Here is a 15,773-nt window from a genome sequence, read left to right on the forward strand (position 1 = left end):
AGGATGTAGAAACAGTCTTCAAATATGAAACAAATTAAACAGCCTCTAAACAAGTGTTTGATGTATGAAAAAAGATAGTAAGAAAATTAAAACCTCAGAATGCTTTTTAAACCAGCTGCCTGAAACAACCCTCCTTTCCATTTCCAAAGGGTCTGAGTCAAATGTGACATAAGCATGATTCAAACCACCACACAATGTTAATACTAGGAAATTTTCCATCATGCAGTTAGCTAAAGAAGAACAGAAAAAGGAAGAGTGAGAGAGGCTTATTGGTGGGTAACTTAGACCACTGCCATCCTTTGAATCTGGACCAAGTTAACTGGGATGAGAGGTAAAAAGATATTCTAGAAGGACAAAACCTACATGCACCACATACTAACTTACGTACATCACTTCAAGGTAGATCTTTCACCCTGGTTTCTTTTGTTCAGCTATTACATGCTGTAGAGCTCCGTTTTCACAGTCACCAAAGAGTCTGAAACAAATGATCAGGGCCTAGCTTGAGGTCTGGCTGGTAGAGGATGCGCTTTCAGCTTTTAAAGGCCTCATAAAATCAGGGTTTAAAATAAATATTCTAAACATTATGAAAGCATAAAATGCCTATGTTTGCACATACTTAGGAATATCCCACTAGCCCTGACCTGGCCATGTTCAGCATCTGAGCTTGTATTTCCCAAGCCAAAATGTTTTGCAAATTCAGACTTACATTTGATCAACAGCAAATTATAGCAACATAATCTTTGTAGTATTTTAGGAAACTGACATGGAATTGTCCCTGCTTTGTGATAGAGGTTCTCTGTCCTTGTCAAACTGACCCTCGGGTCCTGGTTACTCATAACCTCTTTGTGGCACTCAGGAGGAAGGAAACAGCTGTATCGCTGACAGTGATGCTGACTGAGACAGCAGGAAAAGGAGAACATAAGGGGGAAAAGGAAGCACATCGAAAGTCATAGGTGGGTCAGAGCCTCACAGCCCAGCACTGAGATACCTGAGGTTTGCAGTCTTTTACAGCACAAGTGGCAGAGAGCCAGATTTACAAGCTTTTACCTCTTTTTAAGCTCTTACCTCTTATTTAAGCCTCTGAACTTCCACAAAACCCAAGGCATCAAAAACGTGAGCATGAAATGTCTGTACAGGGTGGGTTTAACTTGTTTCCTCAAACAGGGACAGCTGCAGCATGTGAGTACACTATTGTCATGAGCTGGAGAACCGGCCCCTTGCAGCCTTCGCCTCCTCCCTTCCCACCCTGTTTCACATCCTGCACCAAAGCTTTTCTTACCAGCCATCCCTGCTTGACCATGCTGCTTGCCCTTCTTGGCCTCTGCTTCCTCTGCTCCCATGACATCCTCAGCCACTTGTCCTACCTTCGGAGAGCCACTGTGAGAAATGTAGTGCACGAAGTGAGCTGGTAGCATCAGGAGACCACTGACACTGATCAAACCCCTCCAGTGTCAGCTAAGGGGAATCATACTTTGAATTTAATTTTAAAAGTAACATCAGAGCTGTCATCGCAGCAGGGATAAATGAGAAAAGACTAGATTGCAGTTTCTTCCAGCTAAACACTGGAGAAAACACTGGCCACTGCTCTTGTGGCCAAGAAGGCAAATGGCATCTTAAGGTGCATTAGAAAGGGAGTGGTTAGTAGGTCAAGAGAGGTTCTCCTCCCCCTCTACTCAGCCTTGGTGAGGCCGCATCTGGAATATTGCGTCCAGTTCTGGGCCCCTCTGTTCAAGAAGGACAGGGAATTGCTTGAAGGAGTCCAGCGCAGAGCCACAAAGATGATTAAGGGAGTGGAACATCTCCCTTATGAGGAGAGGCTGAGGGAGCTGGGTCTCTTTAGCTTGGAGAAGAGGAGACTGAGGGGTGACCTCATCAATGTTTACAAATATGTAAAGGGTAGGTGTCAGGATGATGGAGCTAGGCTTTTTTCAGTGATATCCAGTGATAGGACAAGGGGCAATGGGTGTAAACTGGAACATAGGAAGTTCCACGTTAACATCAGGAAGAACTTCTTTACTGTAAGAGTGACAGAGCACTGGAACAGGTTGCCCAGGGGGGTTGTGGAGTCTCCTACACTGGAGATATTCAAGGCCCGCCTGGACAAGTTCCTGTGTGATGTACTGTAGGTTACCCTGCTCTTGCAGGGGGGTTGGACTAGATGATCTTTTTAGGTCCCTTCCAACCCTTGGGATTCTGTGATTCTGTGAAAAACATGGCATGTATCCCAATAAGGAAAAAGTTAACATGTTCCCTTTGCAAAATTTTATAAACACTTTCCCGCTAAAATATATGAAGAATGCCATTATCCTCTCATAACCAGCTGTGTGATATCAAGACAAGCAGCGCATTGTAAAGCTGGGAGAGGTGCCAAATTAATCTAAAGTTAACCTTTCTATATGGGATATAACTCAGATGAAGATGGGAGGTTTGGCTCCCAAATTGGATAAAAGAAACTTAATTTGCTGCTTAAGTTATTGACGGTGTCAGTTAAGACTGAAGGCAAAAAAAAAAAAATAAAAATAATACCAAACTGCATAGTTGCACGCTTTCTCTTGGATGCCGAACTTACTGAAATTGAATTTAAAAAACTTCACCAACTTCTAGGATGACTCGTATCAGAAAACAATTATTTTTCTGTAGTACACGTCCTGGGGGAAACTGCTACACAGATTCTGAGGATGAAGATAGAAAGCTAAATAATGTCAAAGAAAGAGATGGGAAAAGCTAAATAATGTCAAAGAGAGAGATGGTTCCATACTTTTGTCTGGAACCAAGCATAGTGTATGACAGAAAAACAACCATTAGGGTAGGAGTACAGTCAGATTTAAAAAAAAGATGGAGTAGTGTTCAGAGCCTTGCCTGCACCTGGCACAGGCTCAAGGGGCAACAGGACTACTCTGCAGAAGAGAAATCTGCTGAAGGCTACTAACCCCCTAGAAAATACCCCTACCACCTCAGGAAAGCAAAGAGCTGTAAGTGGCAAAAAGCTGGGAGAGTATTCCTGGGAAGCATGAGCTATTCTTGCCTTGTTCTTCTGGTCCTTGCAAAGAAAAAGCTTTGTCCAAGGGTACTGCGTGAGATGAGCTCTTGGCTGGAGTCCATATGGTTATCTTCATCCTACATTTTCACTCAAAACACAACCCATTTTTCTTGAGGTGCTTCAGAAACTGTAACAAAGAATTTGCTAACAAGCAACAAGAAGGAATAAAGCAAGCTATAGAAGGGACAACACAGAAACAGCACAGGGTTTCTAGGAAGGAAAGTTAAAAAAGAGAGGAACTACATTTGCATCTGCTACCCCAGTGGAAAGAAAGCAAGCAGCATGCCGGAGGATGTGAAGATACAAAATATTATTTATTGACAATATCTCAGGAAGGAAAATCATAATCACAACAAAGTGAGGGCAGTTAAATGTGTGAGGTGGCACACAAAACAGTGTAATGAAGATTTTTCTTATGCCTCTATTCTACTAATTATCTCCCTCATAATTATCATATTCCACTAATTATTTCCCTCATAATTCCCTCAAAATACTGAAGAAATACTGAATATTAAGTTCTACGAAAAAGCATTACAGTAATAAAGGCAACTTAATACTCTGTGAGAGACAGTTTGAGTCTTTAACTAGAGTTCTGATTTGATACTTTGATGCCCCAATGCAGAAGCATGCCCCACATGCAGAAGTGTAAAAACAGGTTCCCAGCTGCGCCCAATACAACCATCCATCAGCTCAAATGGTAATAGAGCAGACCATTAAAAGCACAGCATTTTTAACCCAGGAAAAAACCCGTACATAAAATATGTTATACCATATTCAGTCTCTCCAAAAGAGATGCTTCCAGCAGTAGCACTCAGCAAGCTCGCTTGTGTCTTAAAAATCATCTTAAGGGAATCTGGCTGCTGGGCTGCTGTCTCAGTTCATTTTCTTCGCACTACAAGAGAGATGACTATTCTGGTTGCAAAAAACTCCACTTCGTGAGATCTATTTCAGGGAGGAATGTTTCATCTGCATCTTGTGCATAGTTTGTGGAATATTTCAGCTGCATCTCAGGGAAAGTCTGTCTACCTGTAAGCGTGCCTGTTGAGTTTTGGGCAGTGCTATGATGACTCTGAGGAGGAGATAACTGGGGGTTTTGCCTAGTAATTACCTGTACTTGTTCACATATGCACTATGTGGTTGCCCATCTGTCTCCAAGTGGCAGTCTCTCACTTCACACTGGCACCCCTTCTAGCTGAGGGGGCAGCGGTTTGTCTCGAGGGAGCCAGGGGGCTCAGGCTCCCGCAGTCCCCTGAAGCCCCCATCCGGGCTGCGGCAGGTGGGAGGGCTGAGGGGAGTAGCCGAAGAGACAGGAGGTTCCCCAGGCAGACAGCGGAGGGAGGGGAGGGCGGGAGGTAGCGGGCCGGGCCCCCGCTATTAGTACCGGCCCTCGGCGGAGCCCGCCTCAGTGCGGAGCCGGCCCGGCCTCTCGCCGCCTCTCAGCACCATGCAGGGGCTCAGCGCCGCGCCGCCCGCCGCCTTCCTCCTCTGCCTCAGTGCGCTGCTGCTGCCGGCGGCCGCGGCTCCGGGCTCCGAGCGGGGGCTGAGCCCCAGCAGCCGGCTGGCCGCGGGAGCGGCGCGGGTGGCCCTGCACTACCTCAACTTCCGGACGGGGTCCCCCGGGGCGCTGCAGGCGCTGGGGCAGGTCCGCAAGGCCACGCTGAAGGTACGGGGGAGGCCGGCGGGGCAGGGCGCGGGGGTAGCGGCGTGGCTGCCGGTCCGGAGGAGCGCGGGACGGACGGGCGAGGTCTTTAAAGCAACTGCGGGAAAAGTCTAATTAACAATAATTACTGTAATAAAAGAGGGCGGCCCTCAGCGCGCCCCCTTCTCAGGGGGTCGGGCCACCGGGTGCCCTCAGGAGGCTGCGGTCCCACCGCCTCTTCCCTCAGTGGGCACCTCCGAGGGGATCCGCTGCTAAAGGTCACAATTTAAATAACCCCCAAATCCAAGCCGAGAGCCCCATATGGTGGTTGAGGGTGCTCCAAGTGCCCTGTCCTGGAATCAAAAGCAGCATAGCATGGAAACTGAGGAACAGAGCAGGCACATGCGGGAAAGAAAACAGTTTGATAACGAAATCTTTCCGACAGAATCACTTCTGGAGTGACCATCTACTTTGTGAGAGTAGGGACAGAAAGGACTCGGCTTTCTACCTCTGGAGACTGAGAGCTTCAACTAAAGGCAGCACAGTTCCCGTCAGAAAACATGTCTTTATTCTCACATGTCAAATTGTGGTGACAGAAGGGGATGAGAGGCCTAGACAGAAGCGGCTACAGGGGCAGAGCTTTCATGTCATGGAGAGCTAGTCAGGGATGCTTGAGGCACCCTTGTCATGCTCCGTTCTCATCTTCTGACCACAGGTTTTGGGGGGTTTTGCATCCTTCTCAGTTTCTGAAAGTAAGAGAACAGGCAAAATTGCCTAGGAAACACTTAAAAAAGGAGATCTTGCAACACTTGTCCTCCAGCATCTGCATGGCATGTTCAGTTCAGGCCCTTACTCCTCAAACTGAGAATAAGATGGTGTAAGTGTGAAATCTTCCCTTTCAAGAAAGATGTTCCAAGCCAGCCTAAATCATTTAGGATGAGCCTCAATCTTTCACATGTATCCCAGCTGGCAGCTGCACAAAAACAGTTTGAAGCCTGTTTGAGTTGCACACAGTATTTAACAGACCAGAATAATTTCCAATTAAATTTGACAAAACACAAACTACCACATGAAAATTCAGAATGTGTGTGTCCTTTCAGCCTTGTGCTATATGAAGTAAGTACAGTGTTAGCCATGCTGTCAGGGAATGCTAACACCATGTCCTGCTATGGATTTATCTGAGACACCACCCTTTAAGTAACCCTGTTCTCACCACCATTCCCAAACATGTCATTAAACATATAGTTTAAAAGGTGCTGAGCATGGATGTGCTGGAATGACATTTCATTCTTCTTATGAAATTGCTGCAGACACCATATGACAGAAATTTACTGTGATACTTGACACTTCTCTGTCGAAACTTACAAGTGCTCCTTCTGTATTTACTGGGCACTTTACTGGATAGTGTGCATAGGTATATATGTCTGTATTTACATATACAAATGCTTGTGCCTCTTTTAAGAACAAAAGTATGTGCTGCTGGAGACAGTGCATTTGCCTTGTAAAGAGACATACCAGCAGTAAGGGGTTGGTGCAGATCCTCTTTCCAATCCCCATGTAACTAAGTATTTGCAAGGTAGTTTTGGTTGCAGGGAGAGAAAGGGATTTTTTTTCCACCTGCAATGAGCCATCTGTCTTTTAATACAGGAAATAAAAAACTGGTTCATAGAAAAGTGAAATGCCTCATTACTTCATTACAATACTGGATGTTGTAGGAGCTTTCTGTAACCATTTCTATAGTTTATTTCCCCTCTTTCTTTGTACACTGTGACAACAAGAGGAGAAATGTACTAGACCTGGTCACTTCCTTCTTTTCTGTCCTCCACTGTAAACAATGAAAAGCATTTCCTGGAAGGAATGTGCTATATTATGTAAATGAAAGAGACAGAAATGTTGGGGTTTGGGTTTTTGTTTGTTTTTAAAGAAAGCTTCATATTGGTTGGTATATTACTGTATCTAGTAAAAATAGGGTAATTTTATAAAGGGATAATAGGATAATTTTATAATGGGATTTAATAATGAGCATCGTCTTTTAAAAACTAACAATACTAGCCCACTAGTTGGTGAAACTGTGGTAATTGGAAACAGGACTGGAGACAAGTCACCAGTACGATAACTCTCTTAGATGTAAAGATACTTTCTAGTTCAGGTGAAATGAGATGTCAGTAATTTTTTTGTCCTAGCAACAAATGGTAGAGATATGCCAAATATATAACAAATCCTACCTTGCTATTGGCTGCAGTTTTCTTTTTGTTGTCCCTTCTCATTCATGTGGGTTTTTAATTAAGTGAGTATCTTTCAGGAAACAGCAGCATGCACCACATGGAATAGTTGACAGAAGGACTTTAAAATACATGTTTTTTAAAAGACAAGCATTAGTGTGTGCCAGCTGAATATCCTAGAATTCAAGAGAGAAACTTTCAGAACACTGATGTAGTGGTAGTCTCCTATACCAAGCTGACCTGGAAATAAATCATAGCTGAGCAGGAGGTATGTGGACCAGGAGGTGAGGTGCAGAGGTAAAGCTAGGTAATCTCTTGGCTGAACTGCTACACTTGCTTAAACTGGACTACAAAATATAATTTTACAGATGAGTATTTCTCTTCACAAGCTCACCTTGACACAAAACAGCATAACACCATAACCATGATCCTAATATTAGAAGTCAATTAAAAGATTTCTATTTATTTCCAAGTCAGTAGAATCCATGGCAGGGTAGGTAAATTGTCTAGGGAAAGCTAGATACAGAGAGGTTGAGAAATTATCCATCTCTGCTGGGTTTTGCTGCCTGCATGGGGTGACATGGCTGCTTGTGGATCCATCTCCAGAGCATCCTGAAGCTGCAAGCCACCAGTGCCAGGGCTGAGGTAGGAATCCCCACGGGTGATACTGCTCTCACTCCTCTCTGCAATGCTAGCTCCTCCACACTTAATAAGCAGGTCAGCCCTCTGATCTGGCAACCAAAAACTGGTCCCAGGGGAGAAATGCTAGTGGGGAAACACACAGAAGAAGAGATGGAAACCTGCAGCACAGGGTGAGAGATGGATCACCCCTTTCTGTGCCAGTGGGGAGTTACAGCAGCGTACACCAATTGCGAAACCACCTCCTTTGGGACCTGGAATGAAACTGCTCTTAAATTGCTATTTTGGCCTTCACAGTACTAAAAATCTGTCATGAAAATTGCATTAATTTTGAGCCCGGAAATAAAAGAATCCCGTGACCCAGATATTCAGTGGAAAATTGAATTACTCACTTGTTTTCTTCTCCTTTGGGCACATTGGCTTCTTTCAGCCAGAAATCATTGCATGATGTCGAATATTCCTGAGCTCAGATTTAACTCACACTATGTGACAGTTTTTAGCGATGCATTTTGAAATTATAGTGGAAATACTTTTATAAAAGTTAAACTTGTTTCATGCCAAATATACCTTCTACCTCCCTCTGGTAGGATCAAAGTCCTGTGGGATGCATACCCAGACTAAACATGTATTTTAGCTCTGTAGCACCACTTGAAAGCTTGAATCTAATTACTATTTTCAAAGTTATCACAGTTATAAAAATAATATTTTCTTCAGCAGAGAGACCAGGTAACACCAATGTGAGAACAAATAATATAGGAAGAATAGCTGAACATGTTTGAAATGACTTGAATATACTGGACAGAAAAGATCCAGTTTAACTATAAAAGTTTTGTTGCAGACTTTAAGACCCTGATGTTGTAACTGTGTATAGGCAGCCTGTGGCACTATGCTCTTCAGGAAAAGTTTCCACAGGAACCATCCTATCCCATCCATTATCATCAATTAAATTGGAGCTAAGTTTTTCCTCCTGCTTCAGAGGTGTTGTAGTCTACCTGTTTCAGGTTCTCTCATCTGTGATACTGGTGTCAAGAAAAGGAGTAAGCCTAGCTCACTGTGCTTAAAAAATACCTATGCTTAATCACAAACAACAGTGGTAACACAGCTCTTGGGTAGCTTTACAACAAACAGAAACTTAGGACTTAATGTAGTGATTAGTGAGAGATTAGACCTTTCTTTCAGCCCCACAAATTCCTGATTCTTTTGTCATCCTGCATTTCAGAAAGATAGCTTTTACTATTTTGCTGTATCTCCTCATGTCACATTATCTGTCATTTCAAGGACAGCATTTTAGCTGATATACAAAACAAGAAGAAGGGAAGAACGGAGAGGCAGGGAAGAAAGAGATAATCTGAATTCGCCGTCTGTCCATTTCCTTCATTCCCTTCACGGTGTGATCAGGGTCCAGCTCCAGACTTGCCTCATCTTAAAGTTCAAGAGGATGTTTTACAGAAGTAGAGTAAGCAACTGAACCAATTTGTCCTCTTACCTACAGCACGTAACTCCATGTGTGTACTAAAGGCAAGTGCTGGGCTGATGGCCTTGCCCTAGGAATGAAATTTTGCTAACATTATGCTATTAATGGCTTCCAGGAAGAAAGTATGAATGGTAACACAGAGGCCCAAGTTTAGATAAATAAACCATGTCCATTTGCTTTGGGTTCTAAGCTTCAAAATTATGCAGACAGCCAGAATTCCCTTCCTGTTTATCTGAGTAGTATTGTATTTAAAAACCAAATAAGACTAACAAATCAGTGCTGTTGCTGGAATAGTCACTTGACTTAAACATATGCTTGAGAAGGCAGCTTGCTGCTCTGGTAAGATGCATTTTCTACATTTTGCCTCATGCGCCACACAAAGAAAAGCCTGTGTAAAGATATATCCCCTACCAGCGGCAAACAGAACCAAGAAGAGGTTTTTGACAAGGGAGAATGCCTCTTCTTAAGCCAGGCAATATATGAAAAGGAATAAACTTTCAGACACAAAAGTGACCTTGTATATCAGAAAGCTTGTCTAAGAAATCACAGTATAGCACACAAAAATACTTACTTTCATTTACTTCTAGCTGATTTAATCAAAGGATTGGAAATGTACCAAAATGTTAGATAACACATAATGTTATTTTATAAGGAAGTAGTTGAAGAAATAAACTTTTCCACACTATTTGTTACTCAGACTCCCCACTCAAAAATACAGGAATTCTGAAGTTAATATAAAAGTTGGTAGGAAAACAAGAGACTGACTAATGAAGTATAGACCAGATAATGCAGATACTTCTTACTAGCTCTGCTTTTTTATTATGGAATGAGACACTGATCCTGTTTTAGCGTAATTAATATTTTTTATTGTCAACATTAAAAGCTAATTTCTGTTTCAGCATGCTTTGGGCTGGGACAGTCTCATATCCCACACCAAAAATATAATTTGTTAACTGAACCATTTCTGTCAGCAAGACCAAAAAAAACCCCCACCCAAATAAACAAACAGAAAAACCCGATATCCAAGAAAATGGTGTATCTCAAATTTTACTTTTTTAAGGCTTTTCTGATGCATTACGCTATAAGAGGTGCTACTGGCTGCTTTCCATAAGCAAGGAATATTATTTTATTCTTCTTTTATTCCTTAACAAGCAAAATCTTGGACAGTTGATTGAGCAAGTTAGTGACTGGTATTTCCAGGGCAAAAAGAGCAGATCAGAATCCTGCTCTGCCATGCCATGTAATGAAATCAAGTCTCTTCCCAGTTGCTGTAGAAAAAAATAACTAGGCTAAATTAATGTAAAGCCTTAGTGTAATTCCTGTTCAGCTGTGAATCAGTCAGCAAGATTTGATTAATTTATATATTCAAGGGCACTCTGATGGCCTGTACAAAAAAGAAACTTCCCTGAAGGCTGAACATGGATCTGTAATTCTATGATTTTTAGTTATTCAGTATCGATCCATCCCATGAAGGACTTAAAGCTGCATTTTTCTACTTGTGTACCTCTCTTAGGAACGGGGTTAAACCATCCCTTAATGTAAGGGCTATTTAACGGTAGTATTGAGATCCTTCACAGTTTGCTGCTTAGGACTGTCTCAGTGCATCTCATCTGACCAATTTCCTTGATGCCCTTGTTTCCATTATTCAGCGCTTACGGCAAGTTACAGTACATAAGGCTATAGTTATGCCAATTGCTGAATCCTTCTCTCTTCCAGAGCATCCCAGATTCTGGTCACAAGTACTACCTACAGTTCACTACCGAAAACTACAAAACTGGGGTGAGTTTATGGTCCTCCATGTTTCTTCTAATAGTGTATTAAAGGAACTTCAGTATCTTCGTAACAGGTTACATTTAAGTGCTGTCATAAATGGATCCTTTCACAATGGAAAGACTTACCTTTATGGTTCTACCTGTCTGTCCAGCATGGGGTACAGCTTGCGCTTGGGATCACTTGAGTATTTCATCTCAGACCCCAGTCTCTGCCTGGGCCCAAGTGGTCAGAGCACTGTAGTCACCCACTTTGCTCAGTGCCTGAAGAGCCTGTTATGTTTCAAATCACATTAGTCACATGTGATTCGGAGAACCACCCCCTTGTCTCACATGTAAGCACCTGAGTGAAGTCCTGCAATAGCCCAAACTCATCATGACAGTATGGTCCTCATTATCCAGCTGTAGCTCCTGCTGTGCACACCAAAATGAGAATAGTTGACAAGTTGTGTGATTTTTCATTATAGCCCCCCCTCCATTCATTCTGTCAGGCAGTTGTCATTAGCAACTTTACTGTAAGCATCTGCTTTTCCCTTGCGCACACATTTAACGAAATTCTAATTATTTTCAGAACTTACTATGAAGCATTATTTTTGTTTCAAGGCTAAAGTACACAAGAAGAGTCCCTGTTACCAATTGAGGTTATTTTTCGAGAACTCAAAACATATTTCCAAGATGACTTACTGCTTTTCTGACACACTTTGATTAAAAAGTTCTGTTAAATCACTTTAGCCTCGTGGGTTTAACATATTTACTTTTCTGGGAAAAAAAACAAACAACAAAACAAAACCCCTACCAAGAAAGAAAATTATAGCCTTCTGAAGACTTTCTTGACCCTGCATAGTTTTATACAGAGTATCTCACAAAGACATATACATATTCCATATGTATACTTCACATCATGTACCAAGAGCCTTTTTAAAAATGTGTTGCTGGCAAATAAAACCTTGCTTAAAGACAACATGTTTAAATTCTATCTTTCCAGGAAAATACTGGGAGCTGCCTTGCTACAGTGTTGTATCTGAAGACAAAGTCTCCACCTGTTGTCAATATCAAGTGCATGCAGAGCAAAGACCAGCAGCAAATCCAGGAAGAGGACAACAGCCTTTACCAAAAACTCAGGCACCAAACAAAACCAATAACTGGAAACAATATTCCAGGTATATTCCTCCAAATAATTGACTGTATTTCATTTTATCTTAAAGAGCCTGGGTGCTTTTAAGAACAGAAGCAAATGTACATGCATTTTAAAAAGGAGACGCATGCATTTGCAGTAGCACCCTAATACCATAGAGCTAACTATCAAAGCAAGTCTACCTTGCCAACAATTCTTGAGGAGAAAAAGAAAACACAACCCAACATCTGTTGTGAAAGTGTTTTGGATTTAAAAGCAAAGCCTGTGCAGTTTTATCTTCAAGTAAACGCAAAACGTCCTCACGTGGTAACAATTGCCTTAACCCACACCCCTTCCCCAGCTGAGGGGGGAATTCACAAAGGATGACTAACAGAATTTTTCCATCCTGGAAACAGAGCACCCTGGTCCCTCCTTTCCTCCCCACTAGGTAGGGGCTTCCACTGTCATGGATACTGGGCTTCTCCCATCCCAGCAGGGACCGAGTGAGCAGAGTCTCTTGGCAATTGCAGTTCTGTCACACTTTCATACTCTGACTGCAGGCTCAGCATCACTTTGCTCCCTGTTCAAGCCTAAAACATCAAAAGCAAATGTTGCTTCCCAGGAGTAGTGCTGCACCAGGCAGAAGTGCTATGGGTTTATAATTTTCGCACTGAACAGACAGAATCAGTCATTTTATATTACTCTTTCTCTCCCTTGCAGACAGCCATGGCAATATTGAACCTGCCCTGGAACCAGTGTGGGCTTTGGCTGTTGCTGGCAGCAGCTACATAATGTGGGAAAAGTCAAGAGAAAACATGGGCTACTTCATGGCACAAGTGAAGTCTGTGAAGCAGTGGGTAAGTGACGTAAGTGAAGTGGGTAAGCAAAGTGAAGCCTAGCCAGGCTGAAAGACAGCATCAGCCAGTGCCCAACCTGCATTCTCAGGGAACACACCTTACACCTTCAGTGTAATGAACAGGAGTTCCCAAAGCTTTGTTTCCCCCCCATTGCCTCTGATCAATAGACAGCATTCAGTTTTTAATCCCTAGTTATTTAGAATGAGATCTGAGTTATTTCAAATGAGAATCTCTCTGAAGGAAAAATTAAAATGCATGGAGGATTCTCAAAGTTATTTGAGGGTTAGTCAATTAATTAGGACCAGAATCAGCTGAGTTTCAGGTCACAAAACAAACTGCACAGCCACGCCACAGTTAGTGCCTTCAACTTTTTATAGGCAGGGTATGCTCCTAATTCCCTGTCTCTCCGCACACAAAACCTGCCTCAATGACACAGCCATCTCGAGCCCTGTTCACCTCACCTTGCTCTCTAAGCAAGCTAAATACAGTCAAGTAAATCTGAGTAGCCTCTAAACTTCAACAGTATAACTTGTGTCTTTGGTAATTTTTTTCTTTTTGAAACATGCCCAGATAAGGAGAGATGATTTTATTGAGTTTGACTACACCGTCCTGCTTCATGAAATTCCAACACAGGTAAGAAAGTGCAGGCATACACTACATCCTTTCATTAACTGAGGAACAGCATCAAAATTGTAAGAGATGTGTATTTTAATTCTCTTCTCCAGGACATTATCTCATGTCACATGCGCCTCACTTGGCTTCCTGGTCATCCTCTGAAAGTAAAATACTTCTGTGCTTCAGTAAACCATGGGCTGGAAGATGGATCTGGAATGGAATCTGGATCAGCTGCTGGGGTTCTACATGAAAAGGGACCCAATCTTTAAAAGCAATTGTCAGTTTTATATACCTATATTAAAAGAGAAATCCTTGTATTAATAGACCTGGAGCTGCATTTTTTCTATGCAAGTTGAACCGTGAATGAGTGCTTTTGCTAGTCTGTCTTGTTCAGAAATTAATTCCCATAGTTTCTTAAACTGCTGCACTCGTAGAGTTCTACATAAGAAACTTGGCTACTACATACATATACAGAGAAACATACACAAGTTCATTTTATGTCACTGACTTACTGTAGCTTTGAATAACATAGTTTGTAAATAAAGTTAATATATTGGGATAAAAAACTTGAGAAATGTATTAATCTGTTGCTAAGAAATATTTGTCTACTGATTTTTTATTTTTTTTTGGGGGGGGGGAGGGCAGAGGGCTGTGCTAGATCTATGCTGATTTTTAACTTACAACTCCAATAAACCCAATACTGTTCCACAGGATGGAGGTTGGGTTTCCTTCTGACACTGCTGTCTGACACTAGCTGTCCAGCCTCTAGAAGGACTTAGATGAGCGCAGGCAGCAACACATCTCCCCAGGAGGCCCTGGTAACCACCCTCTGCAGAGCCTCATCCTGCTGAGGCAGTACCAGCTGACAAGAGTTTTTCCTCTCTTACTTGTGAAGGCAACTCAGAAAATACTGATACAAGGAAAACATGTTTTGGGGTCTGCCTGTCCCAGAGTCCTGCACAGCAGTGCTGCTCAGGCAGAAATCGAGGGCACTAGCATTGTGTTTGCAGTTCTTTCTATTGCCCTGAACAAAAAACTGCCAACAGGACAGCTCTCTATGGATGAATTTCCACACTGGGGTTTGGGGTGCAGAACACCCCGTCAAATAGCTCGTGGATTAAAGCTGCTACGTCTTGTGCCTATTCTAAACACAGCAAGTCCCCTGGTAATGATGTGGTTTTATCCCGTCATGCCCAAATCTCCACTTGCGTTCCAGCAGAGCTGCTGCTGCCTTGTCTCCATTTACTCAGATAGTGCCAAACTATCTCCAGTTTGCTTTTTCTTCCTCCCACAAGCAAGATTTCTCCCAGGTTAAATTAACTCATTATCAGTAAGTACCTCTTCCTTCGGGAAACACGGCCTCTGTTTCTGGGATGATTTTGTTCTTTGTAATTTGTGCTACATTGCGCTATCATTGATCTGTAACTGGAAACCATGATTTAAGATACTTAACATGACAGCTTTAACTGTTTAGGCAGGTGATATGTTAACCCCCACAAATTCAGGCATTTTACACAGTGTATTACAGTCCAATGTACTTTTACTGACTGAAGCTTTTTATATAAGCAAGTAACAGGCATTACAATAAATTCCATGAAGCAGCATTTCACATACTCCTGGTGTTTTCCTTCATGCTGGCAAAACATTCTCCATCATCTAAGGCATGAAATCAGAGCTTGTAAATGACATTTCTCAAAGAAACTAGTGATGAAAACATTTTTTAGAATTAAAAGATTAGCACAGATTTTGCACTTTGGGGCTCTACTTTAGCACACATCTAACGGCAAGTTCAGTTCCCTTACCTCGTGAGGCTCTCCAGACACCAAAGAGAGGATTGGGCACTTCTAACTTGCCAGACTGGTGTAACTGATTACTAATAAGCAACACAAACTCATGTCAGATGAGAAGCTGCACCATAACTTCTGGAGAAGTAGCAAACCTGTTGGAACTCAAAGGCAAAATTTTCATCAGCTTCTTTAGGGCCAAGATTACAGTTAGTGGGCCAGAACCCAGTATCATACAGCAAAATTCTTGGTTACATCAATGCAGTCATGGTCTGAGATAAGGCCTGGGCAGGTTCACAGTGAATTCTCCATGCTACAAAACCTACGCAGAGCCTGTTTGGAAGAGGTGGAGGCAAGAGAAGAGGAAGCACTCTTTTCCCTCTTTGCTGCTAGGAGGAGTTCACCTAACTCAGACATAATGTGAGCACTACCTAAAATTTGACTAAATAAACGCCCCATCGTGCTCAAAGAAACAAAGGCCAGGGTGTCCTAAGGCTCTCGCTCTCCACCCTACCTCCAGTGCTCCCCATTTCCTGTGAGCCTTCCCTCACCCACAGATTCTCTTCCTGGTGCTTGAGCTGGGCCAACCACACTGTGCCAGGTCTGCAGAGAACCAGCAC

General features: G+C 42.6%; 1 protein-coding gene across 1 annotated transcript; it reads left to right on the plus strand.

The window, feature by feature from the left end:
• The first annotated feature begins 4,421 nt into the window (after positions 1 to 4,421).
• RARRES1 (retinoic acid receptor responder 1) lies at positions 4,422 to 13,967 on the plus strand. Its single transcript, XM_065674692.1, has 6 exons — positions 4,422 to 4,703; positions 10,731 to 10,793; positions 11,769 to 11,943; positions 12,618 to 12,754; positions 13,325 to 13,387; positions 13,480 to 13,967. The coding sequence occupies exons 1-6, from the start codon at positions 4,485 to 4,487 to the stop codon at positions 13,636 to 13,638; spliced, it is 816 nt and encodes a 271-aa protein (XP_065530764.1). The 5' UTR covers positions 4,422 to 4,484; the 3' UTR covers positions 13,639 to 13,967.
• The last annotated feature ends 1,806 nt before the right edge of the window (positions 13,968 to 15,773 follow it).

This window comes from Lathamus discolor, chromosome 3 (assembly GCF_037157495.1).
Source record: "Lathamus discolor isolate bLatDis1 chromosome 3, bLatDis1.hap1, whole genome shotgun sequence".
In the NCBI taxonomy this organism is placed as follows: Eukaryota; Metazoa; Chordata; class Aves; order Psittaciformes; family Psittacidae; genus Lathamus; species Lathamus discolor.

Coding starts and splice junctions, on each gene's coding strand:
- RARRES1 (XM_065674692.1), top strand. CDS start 4,485: ATGCAGGGGCTCAGCGCCGCGCCGCCCGCCGCCTTCCTCCTCTGCCTC. Junction 4,704..10,730: donor TCCGCAAGGCCACGCTGAAG/GTACGGGGGAGG, acceptor TCTCTCTTCCAG/AGCATCCCAGATTCTGGTCA. Junction 12,755..13,324: donor TGAAGTCTGTGAAGCAGTGG/GTAAGTGACGTA, acceptor AAACATGCCCAG/ATAAGGAGAGATGATTTTAT.